The sequence below is a fragment of the Megascapheus bottae genome, chromosome X (assembly GCF_031878675.1).
Source record: "Megascapheus bottae isolate mThoBot1 chromosome X, mThoBot2.hap1, whole genome shotgun sequence".
NCBI lineage: Eukaryota > Metazoa > Chordata > Mammalia > Rodentia > Geomyidae > Megascapheus > Megascapheus bottae.
The window spans coordinates 102,988,215-103,007,333 of record NC_143547.1 but is presented as its reverse complement, the minus strand read 5'-3'; the positions used below and the strand labels follow the sequence as shown (position 1 = coordinate 103,007,333).

General features: G+C 41.5%; 1 protein-coding gene across 5 annotated transcripts in view; it reads right to left on the bottom strand.

The window, feature by feature from the left end:
- The window catches only part of Mtmr1 (myotubularin related protein 1), a 58,110-nt gene that overhangs the window by 2,528 nt on the left and 36,463 nt on the right, over window positions 1–19,119 (bottom strand). For all 5 annotated transcript variants that reach the window (XM_090326773.1, XM_090326769.1, XM_090326770.1 and 2 more), the window contains 6 exons: window positions 18,405–18,593; window positions 13,826–14,011; window positions 12,512–12,718; window positions 9,506–9,598; window positions 7,856–7,969; window positions 4,545–4,721 (listed from right to left, as the gene is read on the bottom strand). In XM_090326773.1, the coding sequence (XP_090182899.1) occupies window positions 4,545–4,721; window positions 7,856–7,969; window positions 9,506–9,598; window positions 12,512–12,718; window positions 13,826–14,011; window positions 18,405–18,593 (966 nt within the window). The remainder of the gene's footprint in view (window positions 1–4,544; window positions 4,722–7,855; window positions 7,970–9,505; window positions 9,599–12,511; window positions 12,719–13,825; window positions 14,012–18,404; window positions 18,594–19,119) is intronic.

Genomic DNA, 19,119 nt, shown 5'->3' with positions numbered 1-19,119 from the left:
CCCCACCTCTCTCCTTGAACTCAGGGCCTGGACACTGCCTGTGGAATTTTTTGCTCAAAGCTACCACTCTACTACTTGAGCCATAACTCCACATCTGGCTTTTTGCTTGGTTTCTTGGAAATGGAAGTCTCAGAGACAATCCTGCTCAGGCTGGCTTCACACCACAATTCTCAGCTCACAGCCTCTTGACTAGGTCAGATTACAGGCAGGAGTCAGCCATGCTGCTCTGTTCTGTGCAGCTCTTAGGCTCAGGGGAATTCACAAGGCAGACAAATTGGCTAAGTGCACACTCGGAGGCAGCGGTTCTTACATGGAGCCCACGTGTACTATCTCTGTACAAATGCAGGGTTTTCTTTGAATAGTGACACTGAGTCACAACACACTGGTACTAGCTACAGCAGAAGCTGGCGGACACCCTTATGTGAGCACCTTCAGGTGAGATCAGCCATTTGTTCCCTGCCATGATGCAGCACTTCATCCAGTGATCAGTGGAGCCCACAAATGGGGGTAATAACAACATGAGATGGCCCCCCACACAGGATTCATAGGAGCCAGTTCACGAGCTAACAACAACGCCTCTGCACTTACCAGGCCCAGGCAACCAAGACCTGCCTGTTCCCTTATGGGGCTTTCTGGTGGGGGTGAAGATGAACATGGAGGAAGAACCCCAGCTGGGACCTGAAGAAAGCACGACAAGTTGTGGGGGACAGGAACCTGTCTCACTCGCATCCGTTCTGCACAGAAGCTACAGAGCTGGGGCCAGACTCAGAAGCAGACCACATAATTCATCATGGGGACATCATCCAGTGGTTCCTTCCCCGTTCCTAACAGTTATTGTGTCATCTGGGCCTCCCTGCTCATCTCCAACTCTAGTCTCTGATTCTTTAAACACTTGGAACTGTATCATCATGAAAGCCACTGATGATCTACCCTCCTGGAAGGTCAACAAGAGAGCAAAAGTGCCAGGCAGAGGTGGAAGGACTGAGTAAAGTGGTACTTCCAACACAAAAGGTGCCTAGTACCCAGCAATGAAAAGGCTCAAAACAACCTCAATTCAGGCCCCAGGAAGTAAGGAAGAGACAGTAATATCGGGGTCTCATAGCAAAGGCTAGTCCCAAACACCATAGTGAGGTGAACCACAGCTCTGTGCTTACCTTTAAAATCTACCTGGTGTTTTTCTTGTCTGTAAGACCATTTTATTCCATTGATACAATGGAACATTTTGTGATCAAGCTTCCATAACACAGCATATACACACATTCACATGCATTCATACATACACGCCCATGTACACGTACATACATGTATGTATGCATATATTCAGGTATGCATGCATGCATATACACCCACAATCCACACATCCATCCATATCCATCTACAAGCATAGTCACACACACATACATACACACACACGTGCGCGCGCACACACACTGCATGGCCTTAGAGCAGAGCATGTAACGGAATACACAGCTGCTCAAATGCACCACTGTCAGCTTGTATTTTCACTTGGCTTTTGTGTATTTTTCTCAAGTAGCAGTTTCATTTGCAACCAAGCAAAGACACACCGGAAACAACAGCAAAACCTGAAGCCTAAATACAGCGTGAATGGAGAGGAAGCAATGCCATGGGTGCCCATGCATTCTAGCATGGAAGACACAAACCAAGAAGGCATCAAGTGGGTACCAGTACCCATCATCCCACTCAGCCATAATCTGATCCTGAGAGGGAGCCACTTTCAACACTGGATCTTGCCACTCTCCTCTCAGAGAAAGGAGGCTCGGTGGACCTGCACCCTACCTCTCCTCTCTGTACCTCCTCCCATCTTGCCGGATCACTACCTTGCATCAGTACATCTCCACACCACCTACCCACACACGTCCCTGACACATTGTGCATACATCCTCCATCCCCATCCATCTTAGTGCTGCCAGAAGGAACATTCTAGAACACCCACCTTGTCCTGTCATGTAAGTGCCCACTCACCCCTCTAGCATCAGCCTACTCTCCCCAGCACATTGTGTGCCAGCACTTAGGAGGGGTGTCCTCTGTGTCAACTTCACTTAGGATAAAACTGAACACTGTGTGGAGAGAACACAAATAGCTGTACCGGACACTCAGAATGTACTCAAGTCATGACCCTTGTGAGGTTGCAGTGAAGCTCTGGACCTTGCTCCACGTTGGGAGCTACTTACTGCCAGAGACTGAATTTGATGGGGACATCTCACAACTACAAGTACCAAGCAGCAGCTTCTCTGTGCTGTGTGCTTTCTGGGATCACTGTCATCCTGCCAAAGCACATTCTGGCCCAATCTGCCCAGGTTTACAAACATATTTCATGCAGGATGGAGAGTTTTACAGATTTGGTCCCTAGCATCACAAATCTACAATGGAGAGGAAGTCAGTGGGTGGGGTCTGCAGTACTCACTGGCAAAAGGAACCAGTCGACAGCTCTAAGGCTGTAATGGTTCTGCCTAGCCCTTATGCTCATCTGCTAGGCATATTCCTTCAGGTCTGAGACATGCTGCACACACGACCAGAGCAGGGATAGGGGGTGGCTTCCACAGTGGTAAAAAAGCCTTTTTAAACCAAAGGAAGTCAGTTTACATATTCTGCTAATGCTAAAGACATTCCAGAAAATCTCGGCTCTTCTGAGTTACCAGGACAACTATCTGGTAAGTTTAATTTCAATAAAGCAGTGATTTCCTGGCACTCTACAACCCTTCCCTGCAAGTAAAGAAGATCAAACAGAAGCTATCCAGGGGGAAAAAACTCAAGCATCTGCCTGCATTGAACAGAAATACATGAGAATTAGGTGGAAGCTACTAGAAGTGGGGCCTGGCTTTAGTTCCTGAGTAAGACTGATTCTGCTTACTGAAGACTATCTGGTGTCTCCATGTTAGCATGCTGCATAAGGCAACCATGGTCAGACCTGGACTCCTACGTGGGAGAAAATAGACTACTCATGGCAGGCAATGGAAGACTTATATCTCAGGCACAGCACTCATTGCAAACTTCAAGAAGATACTCCTGGGGCTGGGAGTTTGGCCTAGTGGTAGACTGCTTGCCTAGCATGCATGAAGACCGGGGTTCAATTCCTTAGTACCACATACATAGAAAAAAAAAAGCCTGAAGTGGTGCTGAGGCTCAAGTGGTAGAGCTGTAGCCTTGAGAAAGTCCAAGGACAGTGCTCAGGCCCTGAGCCCAAGCACAGGACTGGAAAAAAAAGAAGATACTCCTGAGGTCCTAAGGGTGGCTTCACTGACTTAGTGTAGTGGAAGCTGTGTGCAATGAAACATCCAGAAAAGGTACAAGTCTGACTACCTTAGATTGCAGTGTAAGGGCACAGAAAATGCAGGCAGAGCAGCTGCCTGCAACAGGCTGCATGTGACTGAAGGCGCTCATAGGTAAGTGGACATGAGTACACTTTCTAGGCCAAGAAATGGTCAGGAAAGTGTCAGTATCCCTCAAAGCGCCAGAGCTGAGCAATTACAAAGGAAAAGGAGACATTTTGACTTCCCTGGTTAGTGGGACTTGGGGATGAAACAGACTTTGTGAAGATACTAGGTGAGAGGAAAGCTAGAGGAGGTAGAGGGGACAACAGAGGAAGGGCAGGTTCCTGTATACTTGCTGACAAAGCGGACTGTTAAGTGGTCCTGGTAGCTGCTCATTAAACCCTCAGAGCATTCATGGATGAGGGCTCCATGTGTCTCCTTCTTAGACCACCAGGTGGAAAAGATTGGAGGTGGAGAGCAGGGCCAAATTAAGACTAGAAACACTCACTGCTGCTGCCTGACTCGTACCCAGAGCTCAGCCACTGAGCACAAGAAACAGATCCAGGCTTAACTGACTAGGTGTACTATGTATCATGTTCTGTTTTATCAGCCTCTGTTATTGTTACTGTGAAATAACTTGACAAGACAGGGGAAACTACCCTCCTTCTTCAGAGGGTTCCAGCTCTAGGACCCTGCAGTGCTACCAGAATTTCTAAGCAAATCTCTGCATGTTCCTCACAGTCTTTCTCACTATTTTTGCATATATAAGAGTTAGAGAGGTACTGTGCCACCCACAATACTTCTGAGTATTATCTAAAACTAAGTCAAATGCAGTAAGATATGATACTTTCTACCCCTTCTTTGGTGGAAGGGACATATTTAAAGTGTGGAACTTTAACCCACCAAAGGGCATTTGAGATTGCTGTGTGGGAGGAATCTCCTGCAACATGACCCTGGCAGGAGAAGAAGACTGAATATGTTAACACTACTATGCACACATTTTTACCCAGTCCTGAGGCTTAAACTCAGGGCCCTGGAACTGTCCTTGGGCTTTCTCAAGGCCAGTACTCTACCCTTAAGTCACAGCACCACTTCCAGCTTTATTTCTATGAATTTGGTACCAAGGAATGGAACCCAGGGCTTTATGCATGCTAGGCAAGCACTCTACCGCTAGGCCAAACTCCCTGCCTCACCCCCATGCGCACATGTTTACAATATTTTCTTCACTGGAAGAGAAATATACACTCTTAGGAAAAGGAAAAAAAAGGGTACCTGTGGTCTCATCCGTGGATTCCATCGTACGTAATAGTTTACCCATAATTCCAAATGACTCAGACTAGCAACAGGATATAAAACGTGGTTTTCATAATTCACAAAGAAGGGATTCAAAAATTCATCTAGCTGGCTATTGATATATGACCATAAAGAAACAGTCTTTGTGTAAATATCCTGAAAAGCAAAACAGGAATACATTGAAATAAACTTCTGGTCAAAGCCTCGATAGTCAATATTGCATATAAAGGACTTGAATAATGTAATAAATGAAAAGACTAAAAATGAGTGAAATTTACTGAGCCCCACTCCTCTCTGCATGATTTCATGCTCTCCTGAGAAAACATATTACTGAAGTTTGGCAACAGCTGAAGTTTGGCAAATTTGTCTGTGGGAAGGTGGAATAAGAACTTTTTAACACTCATTAAGATGATAGGGTACAGCAACAACAATTAGATATTTTATATAATGTGAGTATAATTTATAGATAAGATCCCTTGCAAGCTAGGTGTGGGTAGATGCAGGAACATTGTTGAGTTCAAGCCCAAACCAGGCAAAACAATTGAGACCTCATCTTGAAAGCAAAAGGGCTGGACATGTTGCTCAAATGATAGAGCACTTGCCTAATAAGCACAAAACTCTGAGTTCAGTCCTCAATATTGAAAAAAAAATTCCTTGTGATGGAAAGCCTTGTTTATTGGCAGAAAAATACATAATGGTGGCAGGCTGCAGAGGCTTCGTATACATTCATACATAGGTATATTTCATTATATCTTTCCATCAGTTTTACTGTACACATTTAGAAATGCTATAATTATTTGTATTGCTCATTAGAATAAAAAGATCATATCTGTGAATATAATGGAGTAAGGTTAGAGCAAACAAATAGGAAACAATGGATCTAACCATGAAAACTGAAGAAACAGTGAGGTCAAGTGAATGTTCCATCACTCATAAGGACTGCTTATGTTCTACAAGCTGACTTCCCATAGGAACATTCAAGAATGACTATTTCAATTTTTATTTTTTGTAGGTCATGGGGCTTGAACTCAGGGCTTGGGAACTATCCCTGAGCTTTTCTGTTTGAGACTAGCACTTAGAGCCACAGCTCCGCTTCTGATTTTCTGGTGGTTAATTGGAATTCAGAGTCCCACAGACTTTCCTACCTGCGTTGACTTTGAACGACAATTGTCAGATTTCAGCCACCTGGCTTTTTTTTTTCATTTTTATATTTATAAGGGAAACACTATTAGTAGTTCAAAAGATCCAGAATAGCAAAATAATCTTTGAAAACAACAACAAAGCAGGAAGACTCACAGTTCCCATTTTCAAAATTTACTACAATTATATAATAGTATCAATAGAGTTGCCATGAAGACAGACACATGGATCAATGTAAAGAGTACAGAAAGTAGCAATTCTTACATTTACAGTTAACTGCTTTTCCACTCAGATGGCAAGATAATTCTAGGGAGAAAACTCACTCTTTCAATAAACAGAGTTGAAGCAACTAGATGGGCAAAACAAAACAATGAATCTCAACCCTCACCCCATATAACATACAAATAATAACTCAAAATGTATCACAGATCTAAATTTAAGAGCTGAAAATGTAACACTCCTAGAAGAAAACAGGATCAAATACTTATGGCCCCTGATTTGGGTTAATTAATGGTTTATTGACTGATACTAAATGGACAAGTGAAAACAGTAAAACTCACTTCAAAAACAAAGCAACCCCCCCTCCCAAATTTCTGTGCACTGAAGGATACCACCAAGGCAGTGAATAGACAGTAGGAGAAAAAGTAAACTTTGCAAATAAAATAAGGTACCTGTATATAAGATGTATAAGGAATTCTTACAGCTCAATAATTAAAAAAGACAAGCCAATCTAAAAATAGGCAAAGGAATAGAATATAATTTCTTCACAGAATATACAAACAGCTGAAAACATTCAACTCAGAAGTGGTGCTGTGGCTCAAGTGGTAGAGAACTAGCCTTGAGCTGAAGAGCTCAGAGACAATGCCCAGGGTCAGAGATCAAGCCCCACAACCGACAAAAAAAATTCTACTCAACATTAATTGCTATAAAAATATAAATCAAAACCACATCATATAACTTGCTAAGGCAATGAAAAATGATTTGTCACTGCTTTGAAAAAAAGTTTCAAGAGAGTTACAACATGAACTGGCAATTCTGTTTCCAGACATATAACCAACAGAAATGAAAGCATATGTCCATGTAAAAATTGGTTCACAAATATTTGTAGCAGCACTACTTATAAGAGCCAAATTGTGAAAACAAAAAAAATCGACAGATAACTGATGAATGGCTGAACAAAATATGATCTATTTATATAATGGAATACAATCAGTCATAAAAAGGAATGGATTAACTATGAATACAGGAAGTCAGGCACAAAAATTCTATCTATTGAAGGATTCTATTTGTATAAAATCTTCCGAATAGGCAATCCATAAAGACAGGAAAATGACTAGTGGTTGCCAAGGGGCTGAGGAAATGGGTGGTGACTGCTAATTAATATAACGTTTCTTTATTGGGGCAATAAGAGTTTATAAAATTAGATATTGGTGATGGTTGCACATTCTGCAAGTATACTAAAACCACTGAATTACACCCTTTAGATCAGTGAATTTTACGACATACAAACTAAATCTCAAGAGATTTTCTGATGCCAATCCTAAGGCTTGAATTCAGGGCCTGAGCACTGCCACTGAGATTTTCTATTCAAGGCTAGCACTCTACCACATGAGCCACAGCTCCACTTTTGGCTTTGCTGGTGATTAATTGGAAATAAGAGTCTCATGGACATTTTGTCCATGCTGGCTTCCAACCACCAGCCTCAGATCTCAGCCTTCTGAGAAGCTAGGATCATAGGCTTGAGTCAGATTACCGGCTCAAGAACATTTTTTAAAAGAATAAAATGTCCCCCTCGCACTAAAATGCAAGTAAAGTCATAGTTCATTGAACTTCATTCTTCTGCGGCTGGAATTGTTTTAAATGCTTTTCTTGAGGTGAAATTCATATACCATATAATCATGCTAGTTATTTTCTTGTGTTGTGGTCAACAGGATTCCCTTACGCTGCGCTGCAAGATGTGAATTTTGTCCTACTCCTTAGAAGCATAGGTTTGTTGGGTCCAAGATACTATAAAGTAAGAGGCTTGTACTACACATATGTTCTGGGGTTGCTAAAAGCTCTGGATAGCCTTCCCATTATAGATAGTGCAGGACTTCAAGTGGCCCTTGCTGGGAAAGGTGCTTGAGCAATGTAGGAAGCAGGGCACTTACGTCTTTGAACCGCTGTTGTTCACAGTTGCACAGAAAGGTCCCAAAGAGACAGCTGTAGAGGTGATCCAAAATTGTAATCAAGAATAGTTCATTAAACTCAAATGCTGAAGGAAACTTAAATGGAGAAGGAAAACACTGTTTAGTCTTATTTTAAAATTAATTTCACTTATTTTTGAAAGGTAAACTATATATTGAAATGTTATATTAAAAGGAAGACTAAGCCTGTATAAAACATAATATAAAGTTTCTAGCTCAACTGATAGATCTGGCTGAGAAACAACCAAAAGCAACAACATTTCTTGTGCAATTAAATGCTTAAAATTTTGTGCAGCTTCTACTTTTCCTGTGGTAAAAAAGAACACTGATTCACCCTTCTTCCAGAAACACCTAGAAAGCTGGATATATTATATAAAACAAATGCTTTGGGCATTTGGCAACGTAAGACTGTGATTCCAAGGAAAGGGAAGTAAATGAGAGGATTACTCTTATCTTAGCTGGTTCATTTGAAAATTAGAATTCACTATATTAACAGAGCAAGGAAGAAAACACACAGGATGATCTCAATTGTTTTAAGTAGTTCATCATGGGTTTTTGCAGAACTCTGATGAAGACTGTTGGCATTCCAACAGGTTTTAGCCATAAGCTGCCATTTAGTATCCAGGAGATAATTGGAAATAATAATAAAGAACCCAACAGCAGTCTCAGGCTGAGTGCATGCCAGGTGTCAGAATCCTAATTTTAAATGCATTGAAACAGAAATTACATGTTGAAAGAAACAAAGACAACTAGAAAAAACCAAATAGAACTATGTAGCATAGATGTATTTAAATTAGTATATATTAGGGACCTATTCTCAGGCTGGGAATATAGCTTAAGTGTGAAACACTTTCCTACCCTAGAAGTTTGAAGTCAACTTTGATCTCTAATACCACCCCCCCACACACACAGATATATAACCATTCCCCAATCACAGTGATTTTTCATACTTGTGACCTATCCTGTATGGGGACCATGGCATAGTACAGAGTGTGGAGATTCCTGGATTCCTCAATCTGACTCCGTTTACTAGCCATTCAGCCATGTCCCATTTCTAATATATGTCAAATGTAAAGTAAGGACTCTGCAGTTAAGCATACTGAGCAGGTTCCTTTCATCTCACAAAAATGGAGGCCAGGAATGTGGCCTAGTGGTAGAGTGCTTGCCTAGCATGCATGATGCCCTGGGTTCGATTCCTTGGTACCACATACATAGAAAAAAGCCGGAAGTGGTGCTATGGCTCAAGTGGTAGAGCTCTAGCCTTGAGAAAGCCCAGGGACAGTGCTCAGGCCCTGAGCTCAAGACCAGGACTGGAAAAAAAATGGTGCAGAAGCTTAAGTAACTGATAAGTAGAGTCTTACATTGTTCAGCGCGTGGACAAGATGCTTAACAAAAGCCATTTGCAGAAGGAAAGTAGCTTTTGATTTTCCATTTATACTTTTTTAAGTGGAAAAGAATCAAATTGTATTAAGTAACATAAAAAATCATATTTTACACCCATACAAACACTCATTTTGAATGGAATACCGATGAAAGTTTAGCTAATTTTGGCTGCAAGATATATTTGAGCCCAAATATATTCTATTGGTCAGAAATACACTTGAAATCACTCACCTGTCTTGTCATTTGCCAAACACAATCAATAAACTGAAGAAATATAGGGGATCGGTCAGCATCTGCATGGTTGTCATCACCATGGCCCACTCGCTGAAAAGACACAAACATTAAATATCTTCACCTATATTATTATATGACCAAACGCCACTTCAGCTGATCTCAAAAGGCTGAGATCTAAGAATCATACTTGAAAGCCAGCCTAGACAAGAAAGTCAATAAGATTGTTTTGCTTTGTTTTGTTTTGTGCTATTCTGGGGCTTAAACTCAGGGCCTGGCCCTAAGCTTTTTTACCTCAAGGTTAGCAGTCTACTACTCAAGCCACAGTGCCACTTCTGGACTCTTAAGTGTAACTTATTGGAAGTAAGAGTCTCATGGACTTTCCTCTCCAGGCTGACTTCAAATTCTGATCCCCAGATCTCAGACCTCCTGAATAGCTAGGATTATGGTTTGAAGCCTACCCAGGCAAGAAACACCCCCCTCTTGCCACAAAAGAAAAAAAATCCAAAAGTAGAGCTATGGCTCAAGTGGTAGACTGCTAGCCTTGAGCAAAAGAAGCTCATGGACAGTATTCAGGCCTAGCCTTCAAGCCTCAGGACCAGCACCAAAATCAAAAACATACAAAACAAAACAGCAACAGCAACAACAACAAAAAAAAACTCAAATAGCCAAAATAATCTTGAGCCAAAAGAGTATCGTTGGAAGTATCACAATATCTGACTTCAAATTACACTATAGAACTATAGTCACAAACCCAGCATGGTATTAGCACACTACTGGCATACAGACCAGTAGAATAGCATCAGAGGTCTGGAAATAAACCCTGTCTTCTTTGAAAAAGAAGACAGTCTATTCAACAAATGGTGTTGGGGAAACTGAATATTCTCATGCAGAACACATGGTAAACATGTAAAAATGTAACAGCGCAATCCCCCATTGTATAACTAATATGAGGTAATAAAAAATAACCACAGAGCCAACACTGACCTGGCACTTAGCAGGGGCCAGGCACTGAACTAAGCACTTGAGACATCCAAACTCCTTCTCCATGCTGCATGCATTTCCAAAGGGAGTAGAAAACAAGTCAAGAAAAAGGAAGGGGTGTATCTAAAGAACTGATGAGTTAGCTGGGAGCTGGTGGCTCATGCCTGTAATCCTAGCTATTGGGGAAGCTGAGATTTGAAGACTGCAGTATAAAGCCAGCCTGGACAAGAAAGTCCATGAGATGCTTATTTCCAATAAACTACTCAGAAAAAGAAAAATGGGAAGTGGTACTGTGGCTCAAGTGGTAGAGCTGCAGCCTTGAGCAAAAGAAGCTCAGGAACATTGCCCAGGCACTGAGTTAAAGCCCAAGTCTGAACAAAATAAAAGAACTGGTCCTGAAAGTCAGAGTTTATGAACTTACTCCTCCTGCCTGAGAGGACTTCAATCCAGTTCTGGACTTTTACCCAAGTAAACTTGGTACGCCCATGCCAAAGCCACTCAAGTCCTTGCACTGCCCATCTTGCATTCCACAGCAAGTCTCACTGGGAAGATTTCAGGTCAGTGCAAAGTAAAGACAAAGCCTCAACAGGTAAATAGCACAGGCTAAAATGAGATGCCAATTGCATTAAGGTGCCACTTGCAGCCTGCAACTGCTCCACCAGATGACCTAATAATTGCACTCCTATCTATACAGCCCTCACATTGAAAATAGGTCTTTGTGTGCTCAATAAAGTGCCCCTTCAAACTCCCCATACCTTAGAATGTGACTGCACATTAAAAAGCTAAAGTTAAAGTGAGGTTATTAGAGAGGGTGCTAAACAAATAGGATGGATATCTTTACAAAATACCAGTGGCACATGCCAAGGAGAGGCTTCAGGAGAAACTAACCTTGTTGGCAATTTGATATTAGACTTACAGCCTCCCTAACTGTTGTATCTACTATTGGCCAGCCACTTTATAAGGTAGTATTTTGTTTTTGAAGGAAACTTGTAAACCTACGTTAACAGCTTAAGGTAGAATTAACCAAGGGACCATATACAGATAAATAGATGAATACAATCTAACATATGCACACAAATGAATACTATTTAGCTATAAAAAGAATGACCATTTGATATATGCTACTGTATATCAGCCTTGAAAACATGTTTCAGTCATAGGAAGATAAATACTATCTGATTCTACATACATTAAGTATGTAGAAAAGAGAAAACCATATAAGCAAAAGATTAGTGCTTATTGGGGGCTAAAAAGGCAGGAGGAAAGGAAAGTGACTGCTTAATATGTATACCATTTCCATTTAAAGGAATGAATATATTTTGGGACAAGAGAGATGGTTGCTACACTGTGAATGTACTATAGGGTACTTAATTGAACTTTTTTTTTTGCCAGTCCTGGGCTTGGGCTCAGGGCCTCAGCACTGTCCTTGGACTTTCTCAAGGCTAGAGCTCTACCACTTGAGCCTCAGCACCACTTCCAGCTTTTTTCTATGTATGTGGTACCGAGGAATCGAACCCGGGTCTTCGTGAATGCTAGGCAAGCACTCTACCACTACGGCAAACTCCTGGCCCTTAATAGAACATTTTAAGATAGTTAAATCTACGTTATGTAAATTTACCTGTATTTTAGTAAAAGCATGACTACATTTTTTTTTGCCAGTCCTGGGCTTGGACTCAGGGCCTGCATACTGTCCTTGGATTTTCTCAAAGCTAGAGCTCTACCACTTGAGTCACAGCACCACTTTTGGCTTTTTCCCCTGTATGTCATACCAAGGAATTGAACCCAGGTGTTCATGCATGCTAGGCAAGCATTCTATCACCAGGCCAAACTCCTGGCCCCCATAACTACATTTTTAAGGCCCTTCGAGGAATAGATAATGTTGTAATCCATATTCTATCATGACAATTAAGGTAGGATCCAGGAGAGAAAGTCCACACACGGGTGTATACACACGTGCTTGGATGTGCTGCATCTGACAAGCATCTGTGGCAGAGCAAACAGTAAAGCACCATTTCAACTTACAAGTGCAAATCGATGTCCAAAGCTTATCCACTCCTTCTCCACGAGAGCTTCAAATCCTTTAATGGTCCGGTAGTAACTGTCCAGCATCAGCATTGCCAGAGAGGTGAGCTGGGCTGTTCGGTCCCAGCCATCACTGCAGTGCACCACCACGGAAGTTTTCCCAGATTCTATTTTATCAGCAATTCTTACTGCTCCTGCAAGAAGCATCTTCAGGAAAGAAGGCATATTAGACAAGGATACTCTGAATGCAATTTCTATATAAAATAATTCTGGAAATAATCTTGGAAAGGTCGCCGTCCCCCCGCCCCCCCCAAAAAAACAGGATACCTGAGTGCTAGGAGATCACACCTACAAACCTAGCTACTCAGGAGGCTGAAATCTAAGGATCACAATTCAAAGCCAACCTGGACTGGGAAAGTCTCTGAGACTCTTATCTCTAATTAACGCCAGAAAACCAGAAGTGGAGCTGTGGTTCATCATGGTAAGAGCATTAAGCTTGAGCATAAACGGATCAGAGACAATGCCCAAGCCCCGAGTTCAAGCCCCACAACCCACCCCCCTCTCCAAAAGTATAATGTCATACAATCAACTGATTCTACTAGGAAATGTTAGTGTCATTTTCGGGATGGTACTGCAAGGCAGGTAGTCTACCACTTGTCTTCATGTCTCTAGCCTCTTGCATTGGTTATTGGCTATTGAAATTGGTTATAAACTATTGCCCTATGTCCTGGCCAGCCTAGGCTATCATCCTTTCCTATGTCACTGGGGATGACAGGTATGTGCCATGGCACCCAGCCATTGCTTAAGATGGTGTCTCCAAGACTTCTCTGCTAGTGTTCTCCTTGAACCACAATTTCTATAACTCTCCTTCTCATTTAGCTAGAATTACAAGCTTGAGTTACTATGTCTTACTAATAGGATTTCAGGAATAATTTAGTATGGGTGTTTGTTTTGGTTTGGCAGTATTGAGAATTGAATTCAAGGCCTTGTGTTTGGTAGACTGACACTTGACCACTTGAGCCATGTCTGTAGCCCTAAACTTAATTTTCTTTTTTCCTAGTAAGGTTTGAACTCAGGGCCCTGCATTTGCTAGGCAAGTACTCTGCTACCTGATTCATAACTCTTAATATAATTTTCTTAAAGCAAAGAAAAAACATAGTTATACAATGACAAAACCATAGAAGTTAACAGAATCTTTTATTAAAGGTCATATGCCCCCATGTGATGTTGAGAAACCACTTGGACATAGATATATTTATGACATAGATAGAAATCTTAACGAAAATCCAGATGAAAAAAATGGACAATCTTTACCCTAATGTATTCTAGCCAGTGAGTTCCATCCACGTTGGAGAACCACCGTGCTTCATCAATGGCAGGGTACACGATCTCTTTTAATTTACGGAGTGATTCTCTCATCACGTGAATATTGTGGATCTCCAAGAACACGAGCTCTGCATTTGGGTAAGCACTTTCACTTTCATAGCCTCCACCCTTTGCCTGTGAAAAACGAAAGATATTTAAACAAACAAGTTCATCTGGAATGAATTTATCTACTGTTTCTAGTGCTACCAGACAGACCATTAAGCAGCAACCAAGTCACCTGTTAATAAACCGTCTAGAAACTTGTATGAATGCCCCAATGCTGCTGGAACAAAGGACCACAAAGTGCGTAGCTTAAAACAAGAGAAATGTACCACATTAATACTGAAGCTAGGATTACAGGCATGAGCCATGGCACCCATCAGAAGCTGGATGGGTTCCAGTTCCTCCAATTTAAGAGCAGCTGTTCAGCAGGGTGCCACTGGCTCATGCTTGTAATCCTAGCTACTCACGAAGCTGAGATTTGAGGATCTCGGTTCAAAGCCAGCCTTGGGCACAAAAGTCCGTGAGACTCTTATCTCCAATTAAACATTGGAAGTGACATTGTGACTCAAAATGGTAGAGCAGTAGCTTTGAGTGGAAGAGCTCAGGGACAGCACCCAGGCCCTGAGTTCAAGCCCCACAACCAGAAAAAAAAGACCAGTTGTCAGGGATTATTGAAGGCCAACCAGACCATCTCAACAAACTCTTTGGACATGTGCATGTCAGGCCCCTGAAGCAGGGGTGGGTTCCCAGGTGAAAGAGTAGCAGCCTCAGGCAGAGCTATGGAAGTTTGTAATGACAGAATAGGCTTTCAATGTTCAAAGTCTGCCAATCTCTCTGGAAGCTACTCCTATTTCTAGGATATAAGATGCAGGTTTTCCTCCGTCTCTCTCCATTCCACAGGCCTGAGGCAGCCATTTATGTGCCTGATCCAGTTCTGTGGAAGTAAGTGTACACAAGATCTTCACAGTCCCTGCTGTCAGGGGTCAAGGGCTAAGTAGCTAAATACCCAATGGGCAAGGGATCACAAGTGTGTTGAGGTTCCTTAAAAGGGAAGTGCAGAACACCACAGCATAAGGAGAGCTGTAATTACAAGGCCAATATGGTAGTTCAGACAAGAGATGGCTGGTCTTCCAAAACACAGGAAAAGAGGAAGAAATCCTTCTTAATTCATTTCATAAGACCAGAAATGCCTTATGACAAGACCTTAAACAAGACAACAACATGTATCACAAAACTACAGACCAATATTCTTTATGAATATCAATGCAAACGTTCTGAACAAAACACTAGCAAACCAAATCCATCACCATGTTAATATAACATACCATGCCCAAGTGACACTTATCTTAAGAAGGTAAACAGGTTGTATTACTTTCTCAGAACTACACTAACAAAGTACCACAACCTAGAATGCTGAAAAGCACTTAGATGAATTCTTTCACAGGTCTGGAACCTTGACGTCCAAGATGAAGTTGTCAACAGAGTAAACTCCTTGTGCAGGCACAGAGCGAGAGCCTATGTGTTACAGGCCTCTCTCCTAGTGTCAGGGGTTGCTGACAATCCTTGCCCCTCCTTGACTTTTAACACCAGCACTCAAAGCTGTTTCTACTGCCACAGAGAACATTCTCTTTGCATACGTACATCTATATATGGTTTTCTTTATGCATATCAACCCTTGGATTTAGGGTCTACTCCATTCCAGTATGACATCATCCAAACTGATTACATCTACAAAGAGCCTGTTTAAAAATAAATTTGTATTCTGAGGTTCCAAGGTAGACATAAAAGTTGCATGACAAATTATCACCAATGGTGTAATCTGAAAGCTGTCTTCCTAAGATTAGGAATCACACATGTCTGATTTCACCTCTAAGAGTCAGCATTATGCTACAGGTTCTTCACGGGGAATCAGACAAGAAGCTATGAAAGGTAGCTAGACAAAAGAGTCAAAACTATCTGTTTCTACATGCCATCCTTTTTTATATATGTATAGTAGCTGGGGACTTGGACAAATAAACAGGCTGGTGTGTTTTCTAGATGCTTACAAGGCAATATTTAAAAATTATTTTAGAGATGCAATTTGGTGCCCTACTTCTGTCTCTTCTGCACTATTAGATGTTTAGAAGATTGCTTGTGTTAGTCTTCTTCTATCCCTGAATCATTCCTGTCACCCAGGAATGTTGAGGTGACCTGGAAAAGGTGGAAGAGGCAAGAAGTACATGCCCTTGGAATTCTTAGAGCACAGCCCTGCCAGATTTGGGACATCTGAAAGAAAGCATCCCTGTTGTTTTAAGCCACCAAGATTACCGTGATTTATGCAGCAGTCCCAGGAAACCAGGTCCTTTCTCATCTTCTCCCTGCCCTTTTCCTCTTCCAGTCTTCTCCATTATAGTAAGCCATATCCCCACAGCTCACACTCCAGTAATCCCCTTGACTCCAAGGGGCAAGTTTCTCAACATCACATAGTGAGGACTGAAGACACACCCACCATCACACGGAGTCCTTTATGCGTACTAGTCTCATGTAATTTTAATCCACATACAACCCTTGACCCAAAACATTGGTATTATCTCTCACTTTGCAGCAGAGAAATCTAAGGCTTAGAGAGAGCTTAAAAATTCTACAGAGCAGTAAATGGACCTGGAATAACATTTAAAGACAATGGGTCTCATCATTCTGCCACACTATCTCTCAGGTGGGCTTGAGTTCAGAGGAAGTGTGTCCTGGAATAGGGCCAAGTGGAGATACAAAACAATGAGACGTAAATTCAGTCTCAACCTCAGGAACAATCAAGGTACAAGAAATTTAACTGTCCAATTCAAGTCAAACTCAGGAAGGGACAGTGTTTAAAATCCTTGCTAAGTTTAAGGTACACTGCTACTTGATATTGAGGAGAACCAGTGAAGGAGATCAAGAAGGCCAGGCTGGAGAGCAAGAGGAACCCAGGAGATTGAGGTTACAAAAGCCAAGAGAACAGAGGTCAGCAATAAGGGAAGATAACTTGAATGGAATGCTTTTGGGGGAAAGAACTTTGCTGGATCTTTAGTAGCTTTCCTTCATCTAACCTGTTTATCCACTCCAAGAAGTAGGCAACACTGTCATTCTCACTCTAGAAGCAAGATTATCACCATCTAGAGATGGTGTAACTGCCTACGATCACTCAGCAAATAAGCAGGCTCTGTCTCTATTCTCTCAGAGAACATGTTATTTTCCATCATCCCATATTGGATAGCCAAGTGGCAGTTTACATGTTCAATATGCAGCTACGTGTTCAATATGTGTCTGTCCTACTAAGCCAGATGGTTGGCTTCATTTATTCCTAGAACCTAGTATAGTGTTTGCTACATTAGGTAGGTACTCAATTACTGAGGGAAGATGGCTGTGTACTTTCCTAATGGCTTTATGCTTTGAAGTAGAAACTGACAGCTCATACAAAGTGTAAGACAGGGGAGGTAGGAGGCAGGATTTTTGTTGTTGACTGTGCTCAATCATCATTATGGAAAGAAAAGAAACGGGCCGACAAGAGGAATAGTGAAGATGCACAAATACTACCACGGGCGAAAACTGGCCATGTGATGACCATGGCCATACACATCTGTGTTCCTGCTATCCTTGTGAGTGGCACATCTCATCACATTGTTGGGTAGGTATTCAGGCTGCCTATAATACGCTCTGCCCCAGTCTCTACCCACTGACCATAAAAACAAAACTAGTTCAAGTGTCACCTGTCTCCTGTGAAGCCATAGCTAAGCCCACAGAAAGGCTAGTTATTCCTTCCCCAGCTCTCCTAGGACATTGAAGTTGCTTATACCTCCTATTTCACCCATCATCTTGCTCCCAGTCAGAGCTTAGAGGATGTGTGCTGCCCAAGCGTCATTTTATAAGTAGCCCATGAGATGTTAGGAGCTGCCATCAAATTTCTAATGTCTGAAATGATTCATGGGCAAAGTTCTCAGCCAAATGCCTGCAGGTGACAACACACTATGAAAAAGCCACCTATGAGAAACAGAAATGACTCAAAATAAAACCTTCCATAGTTGGGAAAATAGATTACTAGATATAAAATATCTAACTCCATTTAGCACATTGGGTTAAAACAGAAGCCATTTTGAGAGGTGATTTTATGTCACCTGATGACTATTATTTCTCCATGTGATTTATGGAGATATATATTTGCAGTTTTATATGGCCACATATCAGCTATGAATCAATCAAATAATCACTCTATTTCTTACAGTGGAGGGACTTGAAGGTTCTTGTGGTCATTTCATTAAAATAGCTGATAATTTAGATAATTCTCTCCCTATATCTTTACTTAATGAATTCATCAGACAGAATTGTGAGAAACCAATGAAAGAAAAAGATGGGACTCATGTGAAACAGCAAACATAGCCCAGGAAAGGACAAACACAGACAATTCCAAAATTTCCAGTTGTAAGAAATTCAATGGGCTGTTCCAAATGTAGGACAATTTATAGCATATATAATAAAAATAGTCCAATGTGTAAGGATATCAATAATATACCTTGTTGGTATCTGCGACACTGTTTTGACGGGCATCAAAGATGATAAGTTTGTGTGACTGTGCATTCGCATCCATTATTGTTTGCAGGTACTTTTCATCTTCTTTGCAACGTTTATCATTGGGACCCACCAGTGGTTGGCTGCAACGAGTAATCGTTGCCTGACTTTCTGGATGAATCCATGACAACACCTAGTATTTTTAAGCAATAAATATTAGTTGTCTGTTATTGAATAGTATTCCCAAAGCAATACATGTTCAAATTACTTGGTAGGAAAAGCACCGTCTGTCCTGAAGATTTTCCACAAAGCTAAGAGTGGGCAGGCCATTTATACACTATAGTGGTCAAGCGACTCAATGCTTCATCAGGCTGAAACAAAGCTGATGAGACAAGCACTAAAATTCCACTTCTACCTCTAAAATTAAACTATTTAAGCAAAAAAAAGCCCTAAGTCTAATTATTAATAAAGTCTAACCCCATTTGTATTTGATGGATTGGTTTTATTTTTGTCTTCTATTTAAAATATATGTATTTATCACCTCAATGCCCAATGGCATGAGAAATACAGAATGAATACTACAGTCTCCTATGAAACGAAAGTTCTGCCACCTAACCTTCTATTTTCCTTCAGTGGCCCAAGTAACTAAGGATAATGCCAGATGCAAACTCTAGGCCCAAACCAACACTTCCTGCTAGCTATAATTGCTCCTGTAACAG